At 44.8% G+C, this 24,271-nt stretch overlaps 1 protein-coding gene across 1 annotated transcript in view; it reads left to right on the forward strand.

Annotated features, from left to right (window-relative positions):
* Window positions 1–255: 255 nt before the first annotated feature.
* Window positions 256–24,271, forward strand: part of LOC137431705 (ORM1-like protein 3) — a 38,884-nt gene continuing 14,868 nt past the window's right edge. Inside the window, exons 1-3 of the mRNA XM_068123330.2 lie at window positions 256–403; window positions 19,360–19,550; window positions 19,908–20,059. Coding sequence (XP_067979431.1) covers window positions 19,377–19,550; window positions 19,908–20,059 — 326 coding nt within the window. The 5' untranslated portion in view covers window positions 256–403; window positions 19,360–19,376. The remainder of the gene's footprint in view (window positions 404–19,359; window positions 19,551–19,907; window positions 20,060–24,271) is intronic.

A 24,271-nucleotide genomic window follows, 5' to 3' on the forward strand; every position in this document is an offset into this window, starting at 1 on the left:
GTGATACGCACCACACTTTTTAAGGAGAATCCAGTGCTATTACTTATTCCGTGACTTGCAAGTACAAAGGAAACCATATTCGCAAAAAAACGGACAATGATTGGCGACTGCGACCGAAGTCAGAAGTTGTAGTGACGATGACTTCATCGTGAATGCGAATTGCGTTGCTGGGTGAGTTCCGAATTCCGATGACGTCATCGCGCATGCGTAATGCCTTGTCGGGAGCGAGTACCGATGACGTCATCACGCATGCGCATTGCCTTGCCGGGACAGTGTGAGTCGGATGTGCGGAAGTCGTCCATTGCCGTTCGGGGATTGATTGAGCGAGTTACGTTGTTTGTTTACTTCCTTTATCGCCCGATCTTCCCGTGACGACTGCTACGAGTGTCTGTGGCTGCAGAAGGTAGGTGACACTCGGTTTGACGTGGATTTGTGGTTTTTATTTGGGGTAAAAGGGCAGAGTGAGCGGTTTTTTTCCGATTCGTGTTGGTGAAGTACCGTACTCTGTTTTATAGCTCTATCACCTTCTTGACTGTGACGCACCTGTCACCCAAAACTTACCCACCTGACCGTATGCATCGTTAGCGACGCACGTTATTTTAATTGAAGGTTCCTGCCGACCAAGCCGTCGTTGTCCAGGAGGAATTCTGTGAATTGCGCGAATGATCCCATTGGCATTACACACACACACACACACACACACACACATGTACTTGGGATCAAGGTCTGTGTGCTTCGGAAAGTCTTCAAAGAGTATCTGACGCAGGAGAAGGCCATTCGGCCCATCACGCCTGTGCTACATCCACAGACCAAACATCAGGCAGCAGACCCGATCTCAATGTCGGGTTCCGCCTCAGAGCCATGTGTTATATCCAAATGAAATAGTATCTGAACATAAGTATTTAAAATCATCATTGCTATAATTGTTGTTGTTTTTAGGGCGGACGAAGGCGTTTAGAGGATGAGGAATGCACAAAGAGCGACCACACGCACCCACCCTTCGATAAGACCCTCCCACAACCATCACAATCGCTACACATGTAAACTATCTACAAACTACCTCCAAGTCCTGCTAACATTCCTATATCCCACTATCTCCAATGCTTCTGGGTACCTGTCTAATTTAAATTTAAACATATACTTTCTCTGCTTCCACAACCTTTCCAGGGAGACCATTACATGCATTAGCTACTCTGAGTGAAAGATCCTTGTCTTGCTATACTTAGTCTTAACTCTCCTCTTCCTTACTCTCAGACTATGGCCCCACGTCCTATCACTGTCTGCTGTGCTGTGGAACCCTTTTACACTTATTTTGACTATACTCTTCATTATGTTAAACATCTCTACTATATCCATCATAACCACTTCCTTTCTAATGTATAAAGCCCTGTCTCCTTCAGCCGCTCCTTATAGCTGACTCTAGCTAGGCCCAGAATCAATCTAGTAGTAGTAGCATTGCACTGAACCTGCTCCATGGCAGCTTTGGCCTTTCTGAGTCGTGGTGACCAAAACTACACCCAATAGTCTAGCTAGACTGTAGATGGGCCCTCACTAACTTCCTATACAGAGTTAAAACGACCTCTTTTGATTTATAATTTATCCCCCTGTGAATACAACCTAAGCCCTTGTTTGCTTTACCTATAGCTGCCTGCCATTGTCCTGTCACCTAACCCCCCCCCCCCATTCCCCCCTCCCATATTTATTGCCACACCCAGGTCATTCTCCGATATAACATTCTCGAAGACTGTCTCAAGCATCATATAATCCATATTTTTGATCTTCTTACCCATCGCCAGCACCTTACATTTCTTTATATTAAACTGCATCTGCAAATGCAAAAACTTAAACTGAAAAACATCATTTTTCTAACTCAAAAAAACCCCCAAAAAACAAAAACATTTCCTTCTTTGTTCTTTTCGTTCGTTCGTTCTTCAACCACGTGTTTCACCCCCATTTCACACCATTCCCCAGATCTGTTTTGCCCTGTTCTTTTTGCTGACATCTTTTGCCCTGTTCACGTGACTCGTGGCTCCCTCTCCCCGTTGTTTTTTTTTTTGTGAATATAAGATTGTTCTTCATGGTTCTGTTTAAATATGTTTAAACTTTCCCCTGCAGTGTTTTATTCAGTGGTATATTACAACATGCTGTTTTTCTTCCTATTTAAAAGGCTTTTTCCAATTTCCTCCAACTCATTCTACTTCAAAAAAAGATTCAATCTCTTATAACTCTAAATCACTGCATGCTCTAAATTCTCATTCATTCCACCCCCCCTCCATCGTTCTTAAACGGATCGCTAACTTGAAAATCGCAATTAACCCAATTTGTTATAAATGTTCGTCTTTCATTAATCATCCACTTTCTAAACTCCCCTCTTGCCCCTCCCCTCCAAATCTCTCCCCTTGCCCCTCCCCTCCTAAAGTCCCCCCTTGCCCCTCCCCTCCTAAACTTCCCCCTAACCCCTCCCCTTCAAAACTCCCCCCCAACCCCTCCCCTTCAAATCTCCCCCCCCCCCTACCATCCCTCTCCAATTCTTCCCCCTCCCACCCCTTTCTCAAAGCTGCCTCCTTCCGACTTAATCTCCCTTCTATCTCATACCTCCACCTCCCCCAACCTTCTACTTTCCTCTGCTGCCCCTCAAAGAACCCCTCACTGTGCCTCATCCCATCACCATCAAACCTTTCGTCCTCATCCTTCCCTTTCTTGTAACTCTTCTGTAATCTCTGACACACTGTTAACTGCTCTTCCTACCTCCCCCTCTCATCCTTCATCTGACCCTACCCCTCCCCTGTCTTGCACCCGATGCTCCCCCTCCCTCCTCATTAACGGTATGGACCTCAAACATCCGAGGCCTTCGCTCAAACTTGATTGATCTCTCCATTCAGGTTGCTTCTGACAATCCAGACTTGATCTGCTTAACAGAAACTTTCCTCCTTCAAGATGTGTCTGATTCCTTAATATCTCTTCCTGGTTACTCCCTCCTCCGGTATGATAGACCTGAGCCTCGTCCTGGTGGTGGGGTTGCTATCTTTATCAAAAACTATCTTCCTCACTCTCCTTGCACTGCCCTCTCTCCACCCCACCCCCAGGAGTACCTCTGGCTACGGCTTCCTCTCCGCTCCCACCTTTTGTTCATATGTGTTCTGTACCGTCCTCCAAACAGTGATGACTCCATTTACATGTCGCTGTCTGACAACATGGACAAACTTCTATCAACTCATCCCAACTCTCTCTTCCTCATATGTGGCGACTTCAACTGTCATCATGCCAGCTGGCTGGGTGTGGGTTCCTCTCTCACCAGCCATGGCACCTCAGCAAAGGACTTCTGTGACTCATTGGGACTGACACAATCTGTCAATTTCCCGACCCGGATCTCAGTCAATGGAGTATCTTCTCTTCTTGACTTGGTCATGACAAACTTCCCTGCAAATGTCTGCTGCTCTTCTTCTGCTCCAATCGGTTCTTCTGATCATGTGCTTGTTAAAGTGGACATCTCTTTGGCCATTCTCAGAGAGCCTCCTCAGCGTCGACGAGTCTGGCATTTCACTCAGGCCGACTGGCACGGGCTGTAAGCAGCCATGAATCATCTGGACTGGTCTCCCATCTCCACTGCCTCTGACATCAATTCTTCCTGGGAATTCTTCCAAAGCAAACTGCTCTCTCTCATGCACAGATTTATCCCATCTCATCTTCAGTTGTCTTACCCTTCCTCCCGTCCATTGTACACTGAATTTTGTGGTGAGGCGGTTGCCCTGAAACAACCTGCCTTTGCCTCTTGGAAGGCAAATCCAACTGAAGGTAATCTCAGTTCCTTCCACCAAGTTCGGAACAGGTGTGTGTCTACACTCAGGAGTGCGAGAAAGCACTATCTCTCCACACTCAAGGCTGAACTCTCAAACCTGTCTCCTTCCTCCAAATCCTGGTGGCGTCTGGTCAAATCTGTTTCTGGTGTTTGTTCCCCCTCCACCCCCTCCCTCACCTCAAATGGCTACACAGTTGACACCGCACGTGACAAAGCCGAATGCCTCAACTCTGTGTTTGCCTCAAAATCGTGTGTCCCAAACCCATCTCTCTCTGTTCCCACCTTACCCAGTCGAACCCAACTGCTCTTGGACTCTGTTTCCTTCTCTCCTGACAAGGTGGAGAAGTTTTTGTCAAACCTCGACTCTGATTCTGCAACTGGACCAGACGGCATCAGCCCACGGGGCCTAAAATCCTGCTCTGTGGCTCTATCTCACCCTCTCTGTGTTCTTTTCACCCTCTCTTTTGCTCAAGGTCATCTGCCAGCATCTTGGAAATCAGCAAACATTACCGCTTTACACAAAAAGGTGCAAAAACAGATCCTTGCAACTACAGACCAATCAGCCTGCTCCCAATTATCAGCAAAGTCATGGAATCCATCATTGCTTCGGATATCAAATTCTTGCTCTTCTCCAATGGCTTGATCTCCGATCATCAATTTGGATTCAGACCAGGGCATTCTACTCTGGACATGTTGCTTCTGCTGTCTCAACAATAGATGGAGGTCCTCAATGCCAAACAGGAAATCAGAGCTGTCTCCCTGAAATGAAATCCCTGAAATCAGAGCTGAAATCAGAGAAATCAGAGCATATCACGTGCCTTCGATACGGTCTGGCACCCAGCTCTGCTCACCAAACTCTCCTCCTATGGTATCCATGGAAATCTCCACGCTTGACTTGCGGACTTTGTCTCTGGTCGTAGTCAATGTGTGGCCCTGAATGGATTTCTCTCATCGCCCCTCCTGTTCTGGCTGGAGTTCCCCAAGGTCGTGTTCTGGGCCCTGTGCTTTTTCTGGTCTTCATCAATGATCTCTCTGACTCTCTGGAAAATCCTCTCTATCTCTTTGCTGATGACTCCACTCTCTGCCGCTCCATTCCTCATCCCTCAGATCGGCAGCCTGCAGCCTCCTCACTCTCTGCAGACCTGGACAAAATCACAGACTGGTCAAACAAGTGGAACATGTCTTTCAATCCTGACAAATCTCACACTCTTACTATGTCTCTCCGAAAAGACCGACTGGACAACCCTCCCATCTACTTTCTCAACAATCCTCTCCAAGAAGTTCTGTCGCTCAAGCTTTTGGGTCTCACTATCTGCCATGATCTTTCTTGGGAAAACCACATTGCCAAGCTGGCCTCCAAAGCCAGTCGCCGACTGGGCATCCTCCGTCGTGCGAAGTCCTTCCTTGGCACACCTGAGCTCCTCACCACATACACGGCTTTCATCCGCAGCTCAATGGAATACTGTTCCCCCCTCTGGGCCGGTGCTCCTGCCTCACACCTAGCGCGGCTTCACGCTGTTGAAGCCAAAGCTTTCTGAATCATTGGAATCTCCTGCGATGAAGCTAACTCTGAGGGCCTTTCACTCACTCACCGCAGGCAGGTTGGTGGTCTTTCTGTCTTCTACCGACTCCTCTCCGGCCTTGCTCCCCCTGCTCTCTCTGTGCTCTGTCCCCCAAATATTCCGACTGGTCGCACAAGATCTGCCAGCAACCCTCTTATGGTTAAACTGCCAAAATCTAGGCTCTCTGCTCACCTTCACTCTTACAATCCCCTTTTCTCCCGCCTCTGGAACAAACTCCCCCACTCCCTTCAATCCCACTCCTCCCTCCAGGTCTTTAAAACAGATGTTCACCACCATCTCTCATCTTCCCCCATCCAAAACCTTGATCTTTTCTACCCCCTCTAATTTACCCCAGATACACTTTTTTCGAACTTCCAGCTTCTTTCCTGGAAGTCCTTGCAGTGTCCATATGTTTTATACCTCTCCCACCTCCCCCCAAGCCCTCTCCCTCCCACAGTTCTCTCGATGTCCCTGCTCTCAAATGTTGTGTTTGTGTCTTTCCCCCTCTCTCCCCATCTTGTCTACCGCTCCCCTTATTTTGTGTTTTTTGTGTCGGTTTGACTTTTTGTGTGATTAATGTTCGCTCTTTCATGAGCCTCAATCTTGTATACAAAAAAAGAAAAGAAAATCTTTTCTTCTTTATTTCATTTAAGATTTTTATTTGCAGAATCTAAGGCTTGTAGTGGAGCTGCCACACGCACATCTCACACACGTGGACATATAGACCAACACATGAGACGACTGTTACACGAGACAAACACAGCCATGAGCTTGGAGAAGTGCCATCACTTCTTGGGGCACTCAGTACCAGTGACATCACAACATTGGTGCTGTCTTTTTTTTTTTTTTTGGTATTTTTTTTTTTGTATACAAGATCGAGGCTCGTGAAAGAGCCAACATTAATCACACAAAAAGTCAAACCGACACAAAAAACACAAAATAAGGGGAGCTTTAGACAAGATGGGGAGAGAGGGGGAAGGACACAAACACAATATTTGAGAGCAGGGACATCAAGAGAACTGTGGGAGGGAGAGGGCTTGGGGGGGAGGTGGGAGAGGTATAAAACATATGGACACTGCAAGGACTTCCAGGAAAGAAGTTGGAATTTCGAAAAAGTGTGTCTGGGGTAAATTAGCGGGGGTAGAAAAGATCAAGGTTTTGGATGGGGGAAGATAAGAGATGGTGGTGAACAGCTGTTTTAAAGACCTGGAGGGAGGGGTGGGATTGAAGGGAGTAGGGGGAGTTTGTTCCAGAGGCGGGAGAAAAGGGGATTGTAAGAGTGAAGGTGAGCAAAGAGCCTAGATTTTGGCAGTTTAACCATAAGAGGGTTGCTGGCAGATCTTGCGTGACCTGTAGGAATATTTGAGGGGCAGAGCACAGAGAGAACTAGGGGAGCAAGGCCGGAGAGGAGTCGGTAGAAGACAGAAAGACCACCAACCTGCCTGCAGTGAGTGAGTGAAAGGCCCTTGGAGTTAGCTTCATCGCAGGAGATTCCAATGATTCTGAAAGCTTTGGTTTCAACAGCGTGAAGCTGAGCTAGGTGTGAGGCAGGAGCACCGGCCCAGAGGGGGGAACAGTATTCCATTGAGCTGCGGATGAAAGCCTTGTATGTGGTGAGGAGCTCAGGTGTGCCAAAGAAGGACTTCGCACGACGGAGGATGCCCATTGCCCAGTCTGCGACTGGCTTTGGAGGCCAGCTTGGAAATGTGGTTTTCCCAAGAAAGATCATGGCAGATAGTGAGACCCAAAATCTTGAGCGACAGAACTTCTTGGAGAGGATTGTTGAGAAAGTAGATGGGAGGGTTTTCCAGTCAGTCTTTTCCTAGAGGCATTGTAAGAGTGTGAGATTTGTCAGGATTGAAAGGCATGTTCCACTTGTTTGACCAGTCTGTGATTTTGTCCAGGTCTGCAGAGAGTGAGGAGGCTGCATACTGCCGATCTGAGGGATGAGGAATGGAGCGGCAGAGAGTGGAGTCATCAGCAAAGAGATAGAGGATTTTCCAGAGAGTCGGAGAGATCATTGATGAAGACCAGAAATAGCACAGGGTCCAGAACACTACCTTGGGGAACTCCAGCCAGAACAGGAAGGGGGAGATGAGAGAATTCCATTCAGGGCCACACGTTGATTACGACCAGAGAGGAAGTCCGCAAGCCATGCGTGGAGATTTCCATGGATACCATAGGAGGAGAGTTTGGTGAGCAGAAGGAGGAGAGTCTTTCTCACCACACTCAGCAGAAATTTCCAAAGGAGCAATTTCTTCCTCCCCATGCACGCCAACTTGTGGGGAATGTCTGTGCCCTTATTCTTCCAAATGCCGAGCATCAAGCAAGGAGGCAGCATGTACCATTTTAAAATTATTCAGTATGCCCAATCGCTGAAAGTTTCTAGAATTCCTGAAGATGACAACCACTGGTGTCAGAAAGACATGCACACACACACACACACACACACACACACACACACACACACACACACACACACACACACACACACACACACACACACACAACGTGGTTATATGCACACATGTACAGTGCATTCAGAAAGTATTCAGAGTTCACTTTTTTCACATTTTGTTATGTTGCATCCTTTTGCTGAAATCTTTTAAATTCATTTTTTCCCCCATCAATCTACACTCAATACCCCATAATGACAAAGAGAAAACAGGGTTTTAGAAAGTTTTGCAAATTTATTAAAAAGAAAAAACCGAAATATCACTGACATAAGTATTCAGACCCTAAACTCAGTACTAAGTTGAAGCACCTTTGGCAGCGATTACAGCCTCGAGTCTTCTTGGGTATGACGTGACGAGCTTTGCACACCTGGATTTGGGGATTTTCTGCCATTCTTCTCTGCAGATCCTCTCAAGCTCTGTCAGGTTGGATGGAGACCGTCGGTGGACATCCATTTTCAGGTCTCTCCAGAGATGTTCGATTGGGTTCAAGTCAGGGCTCTGGCTGGGCCACTCAAGGACCTTCACAGATTTGTCCCTGAGCCACACCTGCGTTGTCTTGGCTGTGTGCTTAGGGTCATTGTCCTGTTGGAAGGTGAACCTTCGGCCCAGTCTGAGGTCCTGAGCGCTCTGTTTCAGGTTTTCATTAAGGATATCTCTGTACTTTGCCCCGTTCATTGTTCCCAAAACCCTGCCCAGTCCCTCAGTCCCTGCTGCTGAAAAACACCCCCACAGCATGATGCTGCCACCACCATGCTTCACCGTTGGGATGGTATAGCATGATGCTGCCACCACCATGCTTCACCGTTGGGATGGTATTGGGCAGGTGATGAGTGGTGCCTGGTTTCCTCCAGACATGATGCTTAGAATTGAGGCCAAACAGTTCAATGTTGGTTTCATCAGACCACAGAATCTTGTTTCTCACAGTCTGAGAGTCCTTTCGGTGCTTTTTGCAAACTCCAAGCGGGCTTTCATGTGTCTTTCACTGAGGAGAGGCTTCCGTCTGGCCCCTCTGCCATAAAGCCCAGATCGGTGGAGTGTTGCAGTGATGGTTGTCCTTCTGGAAGTTTCTCCCATCTCCACACAGGATCTCTGGAGCTCAGCCAGAGTGACCATCGGGTTCTTGGTCACCTCTATTACAAAGGCCCTTCTCCCCCGATTGCTCAGTTTGGCCGGGCGCCCAGCTCTAGGAGGAGTCCTGGTTGTTCCAAACTTCTTCCATTTAAGAATTATGGAGGCCACTGTGCTCTTGGGAACCTTCAATGCAACAGAGATTTTTTTGTAGGCTTCCCCAGATCTGTGGCTCGACACAATCGAGTCTCTGAGCTCTGCAGGCAGTTCCTTCGACCTCATGGCTTGGTTTTTGCTCTGATGTGCATTGTCAGCTGTGAGACCTTATATAGACAGGTGTGTGCCTTTCCAAATCATGTCCAATCAATTGAATTTACCACAGGTGGACTCCAATCAAGGTGTAGAAACATCTCAAAGATGATCAAGAGAAATGGGAGGCACCTGAGCTAAATTTCAAGTGTCATAGCAAAGGGTATGAATACTTATGTCAATGTGATATTTCAGTTTTTTCTTTTTAATCAATTTGCAAAACTTTCTAAAATCCTGTTTTCTCTTTGTCATTATGGGGTATTGATTAAAGATTGATGAGGGAAAAAATGAATTTAAACGATTTCAGCATAAGGCTGTAACATAACAAAATGTGAAAAAAATGAAGGGGTCTGAATACTTTCTGAATGCACTGTATTTATACACATTTATTATTCGTGATTTTACATATTGTATACACATATTACACATACTAGCAGAGTACCCGCCGGGCAATCTTGTTGCAAACATGCAACACGTTCTTCTGACATGTATCTTTATTTGGGTGGTGTATAGTCAGAGCTGACAACTCCTTCAATTTCTCCCAAAAATAACAAACCTGGGTTAGTTGCATGAAGCAAACACATGCCTACCTCTTACTGCTACTGCAAAGCACATCACTTCACTGAAAATCGTGGGGACATGACTACTGTACTGTAACTAAAGGGTGGGGACCTCGAATGCCCACTCCCACCTGGAGGCAGCCCTACACGATACACATTTACATGGATAATTTGGGTCCATTCCTACCTATAAGACCACCGGCAAAGATAAAAACACCCCTATACGATAATTGTAGTCATGCTGATCCTATGTAGCAAGTCCGGAAGTAATCGGCCCAGAATTGTAGGAGTAGAGCGACAAACAAACAAACACCGGTTCTCAATTATAGTAAGGAATATATATATATATATATATATATATATATATATATATATATATATATATATATATATATATATATATATATATATATATATATATATATATATATATATACATACACACACACACACACACACGCATACATGGTCGTGATTGTGCATGCACAGGAATCGTGGTATACAGTGCCTTTAGAAAGTATTCACACCCCTTAACATTTTTCACATTTTGTTGTTACAGCCTGAATTTAAAACGGATTAAATTGAGATTTTCTTTGTCACTGATCATCTACACATAAAAAGTATACCTGGTGTTGGGCTAATGGTTAGAGCAGCGGGCTTGGGGTTATAAGGTCCTGAGCTCGAATCTCGTTGAATTAATGCCAGGTGGGGTTGACTCAGCCTGTCATCCTTCCGAGTTCAGCAAAATGAGTAGCAGATAACTCGTTATAGAGAGGCATTGCATCAGCGGCAGACGCGCCCACAGGAAAAATGATGCAACAAGCAGCCGGGTGGCTGCACACGAACCACCCATGTCAAAGTGGAATTTTTTAAATATAAATTTCTACAGCATAATTAAAGATGAAATGCAGAAATATCAAATTTACACAAGTAAAGCTTTCAGGATCATTGGAATCTCCCACGATGAAGCTGATTCTGAGGGACTTTCACTCGCTCACCACAGGCAGGTTGGTGGTCTTTCTCTCTTCTACCGACTCCTCTCCGGCCTTGCTCCCCCAGCTCTGTCTGTGCTCTGCCCCCCAAATATTCCTGCAGGACGCACAAGATCTGCCAGCAACCCTCCTGTGGTTAAATTGCCAAAATCAAGACTCTCTGCTCACCTTCACTCCTCTTTTCTCCCGCCTCTGGAACAAACTTCCACACTCTCTTCCATACCACTCCTCCCTCCAGGTCTTTAAAACAGCTGTTCATCACCATCTGTTATCTTCCCCCATCCAAAACCTAGATATTTTCATCCCCCGTTAATACACCGCAAATCCACATCTTTCTATTTCCGACTTCATTCCTGAAATTGTTTGTCACTAGGGCATGCCCGTACTATATATACACAAAGAATTAAGTTAAGCACCCCTACACAACGAATTAAGGTAAGCACCCCCTAATATATATTCTTTGTGTATATGTATACATTGGCATATATTCTAAGGTATGTGAGATCAAATAATGATTGGTATGACATTAGTTATTGACGTTATTGACGTTATTGACGTCACTTACACGTTATTGACATTACACGTTATTGACGTTATTGACGTTATTGACGTTATTGACGCAAAGATCGCTAGAGGTCTTCTCAGAACAATGACTGTACGTTAGAAAACATAAACGTCATCCACACTGTCCGTGATGGACCTATAGCTCCATACTTAAATTGAGGTGAAAATATGCCTAAAATTCCCAAAAAATTTCACCTTAAATTATTCAGAATAAAATATTGAAAACGGCATGATTGTTATGTTTTTATGTGACCATAATATCACTTCTCCAGAAAATATAGCAATATCATGGGTATATTACACTGTTTTGACGACAACAAACTTGTAATGTGCGAGGTTGTAAAAAAACGGGGGGGGGGGGTGCTTAACTTAATTCTTTGTGTATATATATCTAAAATTATATCCCCCCCCCCTCTATTTACATGAAATGGTTTGGTCCAAAGCGAACGGCTTGCGAGTACGGTGACAATCCCCCCCCTCTATTTACATGAAATGGTTTGGTCCAAAGCGAACGGCTTGCGAGTACGGTGACAATCCCCCCCCTCTATTTACATGAAATGGTTTGGTCCAAAGCGAACGGCTTGCGGAGTTTGGTAAAGAAATCGCCATAGCGTGCACAAACGCGCAGGAAAGCGAAAGAATCGCAAATTAGTTTTAATTAGTTTTAAAACATAGTTTAACGCCAACATAGTTTGCCAACGTGAAATAAATGAATACGCTCTCAAATGTGCCGTCCGAGGCAGAGTCTGTTCGCCACGTTCGGCACACGTGATAACTCGCTGCTCTCTGATTGGTTGAATCGTTTTTTGGACATAGCTCGGTAACTACTTGTCCGATTAATATGAAACCTTGCAAAAGGCACATCCTCGGGTCCTCAGCAATATACCTGGCAAGTTTCAAGTATATCGGACCCGTGGTTGTCGAGAAACAGCGGTCACAGACAAACACACAGACATACACACATACACACACACAGAGATTACTGGAATTATAGATAGATGTCAATTTGTTTAATACCGTGTACCCCTCCCTCCCCCGCCTTTCTCCCCCCCCCCCCCCCCCAAACCCTCTCCCTTCCACAGATCCCCCGATGTCCATGTTCTCGACTGTTGTGCTTGTGTGCTTCCTCTCTCTCCCCATCTTGTCTCCCCCCTCCCTTCATTTTTTTGTGTCCGTTTATGTTTTTTGTGTTTTATGTATTTAATGCGCTAGCTCTTACACGAGCCTCGATGTTGTATACAAAAAAAGAAGAAAAAAAAAGTATTCAACCACTTGAGTCAGTACAACGTAGTAGCGCCTTTGGCAGCGTTACAGCTTTGAGTCTTCTTGGGTATGTCTGTACCAGCTTTACACATGTGTATTTGGGGAGTTTCTCCCATTCTTCCTTGATTATTTGCTCAAGCTCTGTCAAGTTGAATATGGAGCGTCGGTGAACAGCAATATTCAAGTCTTTCCACAGATTCTCAATGGGATTCAAGTCTGGGCTTTGACTGGGCCACTCTTGGACTTTCACGTTCTTGTTCTGAGACCATTCCAGCGTTTCTTTGGCTGTGTGCTTGGGGTCATTGTCCTGTTGGAATGTAGATCTTCACTGCAGTCTAAGGTCTCTGCAGTCTAATTTTCATATCAACCGACCACAGAATTGTTTGCCTCGTTCTCTCAGTCTTTCACGTGCCTTTTTGCAAACTCCAGGCATGCTGTGTTGTCATGTGCCTTTTTCTCAGGAGTGGCTTCCTTCTGGCCACTCTCACATAAAGCCTAGATTTGTGAAGAACTGAAAAGACTGTTCCTCCGGCAGGTTCTCCCACCTCAGCCAAGGAACTCTGGAGTTATGTGACGGTGGTCATTGGGTTTTTGGTCACCTCCCTCCCTGACCAAGGTTCTTCTTGCCCGGTTGCTCAGTTTGGGCGGATGGACAGCTGTAGGAAGAGTCTGGGTAGTTCCATATCATTTTCGTTTCCTAATAATGAGCTCACTGTGCTCATGGAAACTTTTAACACTCTAGAAATAGCTTTATACCCTTCCCCAGATCTATGCCTCCTCACAATTTTATCTCGGAGTTCTACGGACAATTCCTTGGACTTCCTCTGACTTCCTCCCATAGTGAGCGCGTATACTAGTAGGGCTAAAACCGATATTTAGCACTGGTTATGGATTCGCATGAAACTTGGAGGACAGGTTGGGTGTGTGACAATAACAAGCCGATTCGATTTTTGTTCAGGTCCGGATACAGATCTGACCTATCAGTAGGGTACAAAGCATAAACTGGTCAGCATGGAGGAGGTGTGCTCGCTACTGAGTGCTGTTCTAATTACTTCCGCCACCAAAGATGGATGGAGGTTATGTTTTCACACCTGTCTGTCTGTCTGTCTGTCTGTTTGTTACTTGGCAATTTTTTTTTTTTTTTGCAAGTATGTTGCTCACTCCGGTTTGTGTGTTTGTGTGCGTGCGTTCGTTTGTTTGTTTGTCTGTCTGCTCACTTATGCTTGCCTACAGGACACAATTTTAAACTGATCTTCACGAAACTTTACCAAATGGTTGAGTTCGTGGTCTGACAGAATCCTATATATTTTTGGGGTCAAAAGGTCAAAATGCTGACATAGGCCAAAGGTCAACAGCCATTTCAAATTTCTAAAATCCTCAATTTTCATCCGATTGACTTGAAATTTGAATAGGATTTACATATCGGCTTACTGAATTCAACCACCAACTATTTTTGAGATCAGCTTGGGCCGAAAAGTCAACGTAGGCCAAAGGTCAACCACTTTTTTTTAAATTTCTAAAATCCTAAATTTTCATCCGATTGACTTGAAATTTGAATAGGATTTACATATCGGCTTACTCAATTCAACCACCAACTATTTTTGAGATCGGCGTAGGCCAAAAGGTCAACGTAGGCCAAAGGTCAACCACTTTTTTTTGAATTTCTAAAAGCCTCAATTTTCATCCGATTGACTTGAAATTTGAATTTTCATGTCCGCTAACTGAGTTCAACCACCAATTATTTGTGAGGTCAAAAGGATGCCCTACTGAGTGCCATTCTGCTTTGTTCTCTTTTGCCAAGTGTCGCTCTATGAGTGATTTTTCATTTGTCTCTCAGTTTGTGAACAAAATATCTCAAAAATTGTGGACGAATTCGGACGAAATTTGGCAGAGATGTAGCATATGTGACAAGGACGAAATTATTAGATTTTGGTGAAGATGCGGATTCGGATCCGGCTAGTAGAATTTTTCAAGTGATTTTAAGTGATTCTTTTAAGTGACTCTTTCAAGTGATTCTTAAAAGTGATTATTTTAAGTGCCAAAAACGATACATAGCTGCGTATCTCAAAGTGTTGTGGACGGATTTGGACGAAACTTGTGGACCGGTTGGGTGTCTGACGAGGACGATTCAATTCCATTTTGTTGAAGATGTGAATATGGATTCGGATATGAGAATTTTGAAAATTTTATGTGATTCTTCACCATTGGGAGATAGGGCCAAAAATGATACATAGCAGGATATCTCTAAAAGTTGTGGATGGATTTGGACGAACCTTGGTGGAGAGAATGGGTTTCTCACAAGGATGATTTGATTCGTTTTTGGTGAAGATCTGAATATGGATTCGGATATGATAAAAAAAAAATTGAAAGTGATTCTTCACCATTGAGAGATGGGGCAAAAACCAACATTTTATGTTGCAGACTTAGCAGACTGGCCAGAATAAGCGGACCATCCAGAATCGCAGACCACCCACACAGCAGGAGCAGACCAGACACTGAATAAACATTCTCTGTGACTCACAGGAAATTAATTAAGATTAGATGTACATATAACATGATGTTAAATATGGACTAACCAAATAATACTTTTTAAAAAGGCTATCAATTAAGCTCAATCAATTAATCCCTACCTCAAACAATTGTTGTGTTCAAATGCATGTACATGTATAACACACATAATCCTGTCATCTAAGAAACTCGGTTTGTGCCCCGGTTTAGAATAGGTACACTGTATCCCTGCGTGTCGTAAGAGGCGACTAAAAGGGTTGGCGTCAGGAAGGGCATCTGGCCATAAAAACATTGCCTCAAAAATAGAACCATGACAATTACAACTACATATGGGCAGGGTACAGCCCGAAGTACCCCGTGGGGGACCCCACTCCCTCTCGACAAAACTCAATGTGGGGAACCTGATCGAAGTAAGGGTGGAAATCACTCCATTTATGACGACGAAACGTCTGATCTGATCGCCCGACGTGGAGATCGGTTTCTGAGGTTTGGGACATGGAATGTAGGGACAATGACAGGGAGATCTGGAGAAGTGGTGGAAGTATTGGTCAGAAGAAGAGTGGGCATATGTTGTGTGCAGGAGACGAGATGGAAGGGAAGTGGTGTGAGAATGCTGAAGGGTAGGCAGGGACAGAAATACAAGTTTGTGTGGCAGGGGTGCCCAGAAGGCGTGAATGGTGTTGGTGTCCTGTTTTCTGAGGAGTTTGTAGACAGTGTGGTGAGTGTGACAAGAGTGAGTGAAAGGTTGATGATGGTGAAAATGATGATTGGAAAGCTCTTGGTGAACGTCATCTCGGGATACGCTCCGCAGGTTGGTCAGAGCGATGAAGAGAAGGACAAGTTCTGGTGTGCGATAGAGAAGCTGATGGAAAACGTGAAAGATGAGGAAGTTGTTGTGGTAGGAGGAGACCTAAATGGACATGTGGGAAGGAGTATGGACGGTTTTGAGGGAGTTCATGGGGGTTACGGATATGGTGTGAGGAATGGAGAAGGTGAAAGGACTTTGGAGTATGCTGATGCAGCTGGTTTGTTGATTTGTAATACTCAGTTCCAGAAAGAGGATAATAAGCTTGTTACATACACGTCAGGTGGGTCGACGACAACCATTGACTACCTGATGGTGTGTAGGCGAGATAGCGGGCACCTCCGGGACACAAAGGTGATCCCGGGGGAGGAGGCTGTTTCACAGCACCACTTGGTTGTCTGCGACATAAGGGTGAAAGGTGCGAGGAGAGCTCGGCAGGTGAAGTACCAACCGAGAATGAAGGTGTTGAGGTTGAAAGAGGTGACAGTGAGGGAGGCATTAAAAGAGAGGCTGAGTATGGTTGAGGATGATGTGGTTGAGCTTGAAAGTGGTTGGATGTCAATGAAAGATAGTCTGTTGGGAGCCGTTGGTGAGGTTTGTGGATGGACAAAAGGACCACCAAGGCATTCGGAAACATGGTGGTGGGATGATGAAGTTGGAAAGAGGATTGACGAGAAGAGGAAGAAGTTCAAGGAGTGGCAGAGGGCGAACGGTACGGGGGCAGAAAAGGCAGAGCATGAATGTTATAAGGCAGCCAATAAGGCTGCAAAGAAAGAGGTAGCAAAGGTGCAGGAGGCATGTAGGAATATGTTCAGAGAACACTTGGATTCGGAAGAGGGTCAGAGAGCGGTATTCAGGATTGCAAAGCAGATAGCGAAAGAGAGGTGTGATGTGATGGTGGTGAGTTGCTTGAAGGATAAAAACCACCGTTTAGAGGCCATTTTTCCCCGCAAAGCGGGGGTTGGCCTTTTCGGGGACCGTGGTAGTTGTTGTTTTTTGGTCCCCTTTTTTTGAAGCAATGTTTTACGGCCGGATGCCCTTCCTGACGCCAACCCTTTTTGCCGCCTTCAACGACAAACAGGGAATTACCAGTGAACTGGTACTCAATTTGCCGACCTCGGAAGGATGACAGGCTGAGTCAACCCCCCTGGCATTAATTCGGCGATCGACCGAGATTCGAACCCAGGATCCTAGGATCCTAAGCCGGCACCCTAGCCGCTAGCCCAACACCAGGGATTGCTTGAAGGATGAAGTGAGAAAAATCGTTGTGGACCCAGATGGAATTAAAGGAAGATGGAAGAGATATATGGAAATACTGTTGAATACAGAGAATGTATGGGATGGCAACATTGAGGGTAACCCAGTTCTCCGGCCGGCATAGAAGATAACTGAGAAGGAAGTTGAGGAAGCGATAAAAGCAATGAAGAGTAGAAAAGCGGGAGGGCCGACGGGAGTTGTGGGAGATATTTTGAAGGCAACAGGAAGTTGGGGTGTGAAGAGAATGACAGAGATCTGTAATCTGGTGGTGAAAGAAGGCCGCATTCCAGTGGATTGGGAACTGAGTACCCTCGTCCCTCTATACAAGGGGAAAGGTGACCCTCTGGACTGTGGCTCATATCGAGCGATAAAGTTTTTGGAGCATGGAATGAAGGTATTGGAAATGGTGTTGGAGAGGAGGATAAGGAAGAAAGTGAAGATCGACGAAATGCAGTTTGGATTTATGCCAGGAAGAGGAACGACAGATGCGCTTTTTATTGTAAGGCAGTTGCAGGTGAAGTACAGGGAGAAGAGGAAGAAGTTGTTTCTTGGGTTTGTTGATCTGGAGAAAGCATTCGATAGAGTTCCACACGAAGTAGTGACATGGGCATTGAGGAAGTTAGGAGTGGAGAAATGGTTGATCAGAGTCGTGATGGCAATGTACGAAAGAGCGCGCACACCTGTAAGGACGAAGGACGGGAACAGCGGTGAGTTTGAGGTGAAGGTGGGAGTGCATCAGGGGTCGGTACTAAGTCCACTACTATTTGTACCTGTGATGGAGGTGCTGGCTCGGAACGTAAAGGAGGGTTTACCATGGGAGTTGTTGTATGCAGATGATCTGGTGTTGATTGCAGAAAGTGTGGATGGACTGAAGTAGAACATGAACAAGTGGAAGGAATGTATGAAGACAAAAGGTCTGAAGGTGAATATCGGAAAGACATCGGTGATGACAAGTAGTAAAGCATGTGGTGAGGTGGAAAGAACTGGGAAGTGGCCGTGTGCTGTGTGCAGGAAGGGTGTTGGCGTGAACTCCATTCAATCTACAATGTGCGCTGAGTGGGTTCATCAAAAATGTAGTGGTTTGAGAGGGTCATTAACCAGTGTGGCAGCTACATTCAAGGGTAAGGTGTGCACAGAGGGAGCTGCAGATGGAGGAAATGTTGAGTTGGATCTTGGAGACGATGTGAAGCTGGAAGGTGTGAAAATATTTTGCTACCTAGGAGACATGCTGAATGGAGAAGGTGGATCAGACTCGGCAACAGTTGCTGGTGTGACATGTGCATGGAAGAAGTTTCGGGAACTGAGTGGTGTGCTGATGAGGAGGGGAGTGTCGTTGAAGCTGAAGGGAAAGGTGTATGCTGCATGTGTGAGAAGTGTTATGATTTATGGGAGCGACACATGGGTGATGAATGTAGAGCAGCAACGAAGGCTGGAAATGGTGGAAATGCGAATGGTTCGGTGGATGTGCGGAGTATCGTTGAGAGAGAGGAAGACAAATGATGAATTGCGAAAGATGATGGGAATATTGCCTGTGATTGATGCTGTGAAGAGAAGCAGGTTGAGATGGTTTGGTCATGTGTTGAGGAAGGATGAAAGTGACTGGTTGAGAAGAGTGATGGAAATGAATGTAGAAGGAAGTAGAGGACGGGGAAGACCGAGAAAGACTTGGCTAAAGATGGTGGAAGAAGAAATGCGGGCAAGGGGGTTAACAAGGGGAGATGCAGAAAATAGGTCAAAATGGAGAAGATTGTCATGGGGACCGCAAGGCTAACCCCCGCTCTGTCGGGGAAAATGGCCTTAAAATGCCTGTTGTTGTTGTTGGACAGGTTGTGTGTGTGACAAGGAAGAATCGATTCAATTTCGGTGAAGATCCAGATGCGGATCCAGCTGGTATAATTTTTTAAGTGATTCTTCACTATTGAGTGATATGGCCAAACAGGTGGAGGTGTGCTCCCTACTGAGTGCCGTTCTCGTTTTCATCAGGTTTAGTATGAGTTTAAAACAGACGTGGATGGGCTTTGCATTTTGTGATGCTTTCTTGTTTCTAACCTTGCCCGAGGAGATTCGACATGATTGATTGATTGATTGATTAGTTGTCGTGTTTTTTTCAGTTGGCATCGTGGATTTACATCCCCTTGTCAACAGTGTAGAAATAAATGTGGTTGAAAGTTTAACGTGTGTGCATGTTTTTGTTTTGTTTTGTTTTTTGATGTCAGGGCCCTCTAGGCCTAACATGGAGGTGGGCACAGCGCACAGTGAGGTGAACCCGAATACGCGGATTATGAATAGCCGTGGAATATGGCTCACATACGTGCTTGCCATTGGTCTGCTCCACGTTGTTCTTCTCAGCATCCCTTTCTTCAGCGTATCGCTTATCTGGACCCTGACAAACATCATCCACAACACGGTACCACCACCTGCAGTTCCACCAATGTGCTGCTATCATGGCTTTGTGCATCTGTGTTTTGTCTGATTATTCAGTTGTACCTCTAGGTGCCGAACATGGCACTGTACTAAATTATGTTGGCTTTCTGACTTTGGCTGTTCCTGATGCTTTGTTAACTTCCTGTCCTGTGATACTCATGCTGGAGAGAGATCTGAAACATTTTGTTGAAACATGTAATTTAGTCACACAAATAATTTGCTTTGGGTAATAGCAGAACCGGTGGCATTCAAAATGCCTATTTTGTGGAAAGCAAGACATTGTTACCCCAACTGAATTGCTGTGTTCCACCAGACCTTGCATTCTTGCCTCTTCTTTTAGGGGATGTATATATTTCTGCACACCGTTAAGGGCACGCCGTTTGAAACTCCCGACCAAGGCAAGGCTCGGCTGCTCACACATTGGGAGCAGATGGATTACGGCATGCAGTTCACTTCATCGCGGAAGTTCCTTACCATCACGCCCATCATCCTGTGAGAACGTGCAATGCCAACCAATCGGCGAACACACGGCATACACCATACTGTCTTCTGGCTTTGGATTTATTTGTTGCTTGTGAATCTACCACATTTTTCATTCCTCCTTTATTTTATTTTATTTTATTAACTTCACGTTCTTGTCACTTCCTGTTTATTTGATTTGCATGAAACAATACTTTAGCACAAGCCCCGATAATAAGTGATGGGCATGAGAATTATTTTTCTTGTCTGTAGATTTGCGTCTTTATGAAATATCCACGACGTTTCTGAAATTTGTGTAAGCGACTAATATGATACGAATCAAATACGATCTTTGTAGATAACATTATTGTAACATTTTGCTTCGTGAAACTTCAATTTGGCTACCTAAAACACGAGGGTTGTAGAAGCACCCCTGTTGATGCTGTCAAGCGGTTTTCAGTGTTTATGCCTCTTCTGCTTAGCAACGGTCACAGGTGATTGTTGTGATCAAGCTTGGCTCATTATAATCTCATCTTGTGATTGGACAACATCGGTGTTAGTGATGAGTGGGAGGCATTGTCTGGATGATGTGATAACACCTTAGAATGCTTTAACGTAGTTTTCGAATCGATGATGCGCTCAACCTGCGTGATCTCCCTTTGCTGACGAGCTTTTTTATCGGTAGAGCCTCAAATAGCAAAAGGATCCTTCATCGTTTCATGGCATTATCATTTCTCAATGTATGCCAACAAAAATACAATTATAAAATATCGCTTGCTTACATCACCAGTCACTATCGTGCTGTCATACAACATGTAGTTAAAATAGGGAAGCCACAGAAGACCTTTTATTGATGATCACTTCAAGACTGAAATGAAGAATAAAGAGGCTGAAAAAACAGAAGATTATTGAAACCAAATACAAACTAGAAACCATCCCAAAATGCAAAGCCCATCCGCATCTGCTTTGTACTCGAACTAAACTTGAAAAAAACAACTAAAAAAAAAAGTAACTTTTATTAATTATGCATTAGTGTTCTCCATATTCTCAAAAGAATGGTTGAAAATTTCATGACAAAAGCTCAAATGGTAAAGAAGTTATCACTTGGACAGACACACACACACACACACACACACACACACACACACACACACGGGATTGCAAAAACCCCATCTCCTGCTGTACGGAGGATGGGCCCTAGTAGCTTGCATTTAATTAATTTTGGTGGTTAACAATCATACAATAGTTAGTTTTAGAAGTGTATTATCTGTTTGTCTGTCTTTATTTGTCTGCATGGGCAGGTTTTAGGTGGTTCGGTTAAAAAATTATAACCTGGAGGATTCAGGGGGGAGGACACAAATTCTCTCAATGTAAATATCCGCCTCTTCTGGCGGAGAGGGTATTACAAGTCCTAACAAAATACGCCAATTCTGGGGGGAATGAACCCATCCTTAATTCTGGGAGAAATAACCCATCCGTAATTTTGGGGAAATTATCCCGTCCGTAATTTTGGGGGAATTATCCCGTCCGTAATTTTGGGGGAATTATCCCGTCCGTAATTCTGGGGGAATTACCCCGTCAGTAATTTTGGGGGAATTATCTCGTCCGTAATTTTGGGGGAATTATCCCGTTCGTAATTTTGGGGGAATTATCCCGTCCGTAATTCTGGGGGAATTAACCCGTTCATAATTCTGGGGGGAATTAACCCATCCGTAATTTTGAGGAATTTATCCCGTCCGTAATTTTGGGGAATTTATCCCGTCCGTAATTCTGGGGGAATTAACCCGTTCATAATTCTTACCCCTCCGTAATTCTCGTGAAATTAAGATGAAATTCCGCGTGTCCAAAATATTTCCATTGAATGAGGCCTCATTTGTACACTGAAATGGGGAAGGGGAGGAGTGGTGGGTAGGTATGGGAGGGGGGCAGACGGGGCGGGGAGGGCAGGAGGGGGGGGGGGGAGGGGGATGTTCAGCTCCCCTCCCAAATTCAACCCCTCTTCATGCAAAGGACTTAATTGTTCCATGAGCTTGCTAAGAATTATCTCAAGTGTTGATCTTTTAATTGTCTCAGTCATTCTGTTTAGGTAGAAAAAGGTAGTTGCAGAAAGAATGGCGAATGACTTCGGGCAGTTTTACGCAAGTGTAGGCCTTTATTAGCATTCTCTGTGTTTAAGGTCAGGAATGCAATCATTCATTCATTCATATTCATTCATTCAGCTCTAAGCTTTAGTCGAGGCTGAAAGGGCCTATTATCCTTTAAAATCTAAACCTGATGTATCGGTATCAGCGAGCGACCAGCCAACATGATTACAAATTGTTAGGATTATCTTACCATGGTTCATTTTACCCAGCGATCAGGCTTTATTTATTTATTTTTACAGGCAACTGCATAGGAGTTTTATTTGGATCCGTTCAGTATTGTTCTTGCTTATTTGGCCATGGTTAGAGCAGCAGTTGGAAGCCATAATTGCTGCATTTTATCAATAACTAGGGCATGCCCGTACTATATCTATATCTAAAATTATATCCCCCCCTCTATTTACATGAAATGGTTTGGTCCATGAAATGTTTTGGTCCATTCGCAACGCCAAAGCGAACGGCGAACGCTTTACATGAAATGGTTTGGTGCATGAAATGTTTTGGTCCATTCGCAACGCCAAAGCGAACGGCGAACGGCTTGCGAGTACAGTGACAATCCCCCCGGGGTTTTTATTAGTTTTAAAACGGAGCTTGGCAACCGCTGGCGTTCTTTAGCCGGCAGCTTCGCCCGCCCGAACGCCGTTACAGTACCTTCGACCGCGAGTTGCTCGGACTTCACTTGGCGGTCAGGCACTTCCGCCATCTGCTCGTGCGAGTACAGTGACAATCCCCCCCCCCCCCTCTATTTACATGAAATGGTTTTTATTAGTTTTAAAACATAGTTTAACGCCAACATAGCGCCAACATAGTTTGCAAACGTGAAATAAATGAATACGCTCTCAAATGTGCCATCCGAGGCAGAGTGTGTCCGCCACGTTCGGCACACGCGATAGTTCGCTGCTCTCTGATTGGTTGAATCGTTTTTTGGACATAGCTCGGTAAGTAATTGTCCGATTAATATGAAACCTTGAAAAGGCACATCCTCGGGTCCCCAGCAATATACCTGGCAAGTTAAAAGTATATCGGACCCGTGGTTGTCGAGAAACAGCGGTCACAGACAAACAAACAAACGTACAAACGTACAAACGTACAAACGTACAAACGTACAAACAAACACACAGAGATTACTGGAATTATAGATAGATGAATCTGATTCTGTCTCATTTCTATCTCTTGTTCACTCACGATTTCAACCAGTAAGAATGGCTAATTAGCTGGGTGGTGTTCTTTAATGGCAGCAATTATTCCCACGTTATTGTGTGATAGGCTGGGGGAATCTTGGACCAATTCTTTCACAAACTGGCTGGCAAGGTCTCACGTTGGACTAAGGTTAGGGCAGGAATTTGTAATTTGTTCATTGTGTCGACGATAGCTCGCCTACTCATTGCAAAGGACACCGTGGGATCCTAAACATCCATAAACGAATGTCGGCAGACAGCATGCCCGTTTAACGTCCATCCGAGGGACGGCATACACATTGATGAATCACCCTGCATGTGAAACACTGGGATGACAGTTTATAGCTGGGTTGGGATTTGGATCCAGGCTATGCAGCTTAGAAGCGAGTGTGCGTACCTATCAGCCATCTCGCCAGTCCTGCTAAGTAGCTGGATGGCGTCATTGAATATTCCATCAAAGTGCCTTTGTATGGAAGATACAGTGCCTTCAGAAAGTATTCACACCCCTTGACTTTTCTCACAGTTGTTGTGTTACAACCTGAATTTAAAATTGATTAAATTGAGATTTTTTTTGTCACTGATTTGCACATAATACCCCATAATGTCAGTGGATTATTTATTTATTTTTAGAAGTTTTTTTTTTACAAAAAAAAAAAAAAAAGAAATACAGAAATACATAATCTACACAAGTATTCAACCCCCTTATTTGAAATCAATATTTCGTCGAAGCTCCTTTGGCAGCGATTACAGCTTTGATTGAGTGTTCTTGGGTCTGTCTGTATCTCCTTTGCACATCTGGATTTGTGGAGTTTCTCCCATTCTTCCTTGCAGATTTGCTCAAGCTCTGTCAAATTGGATGGGGAGCGTTGGTGAACAGCAATCCTCGTCTTTCCACAGATTCTCAATGGGAGTCAAGTCTGTGCTTT

Source organism: Myxine glutinosa, chromosome 7, assembly GCF_964187855.1.
Source record: "Myxine glutinosa chromosome 7, kmMyxGlut1.1, whole genome shotgun sequence".
NCBI lineage: Eukaryota > Metazoa > Chordata > Myxini > Myxiniformes > Myxinidae > Myxine > Myxine glutinosa.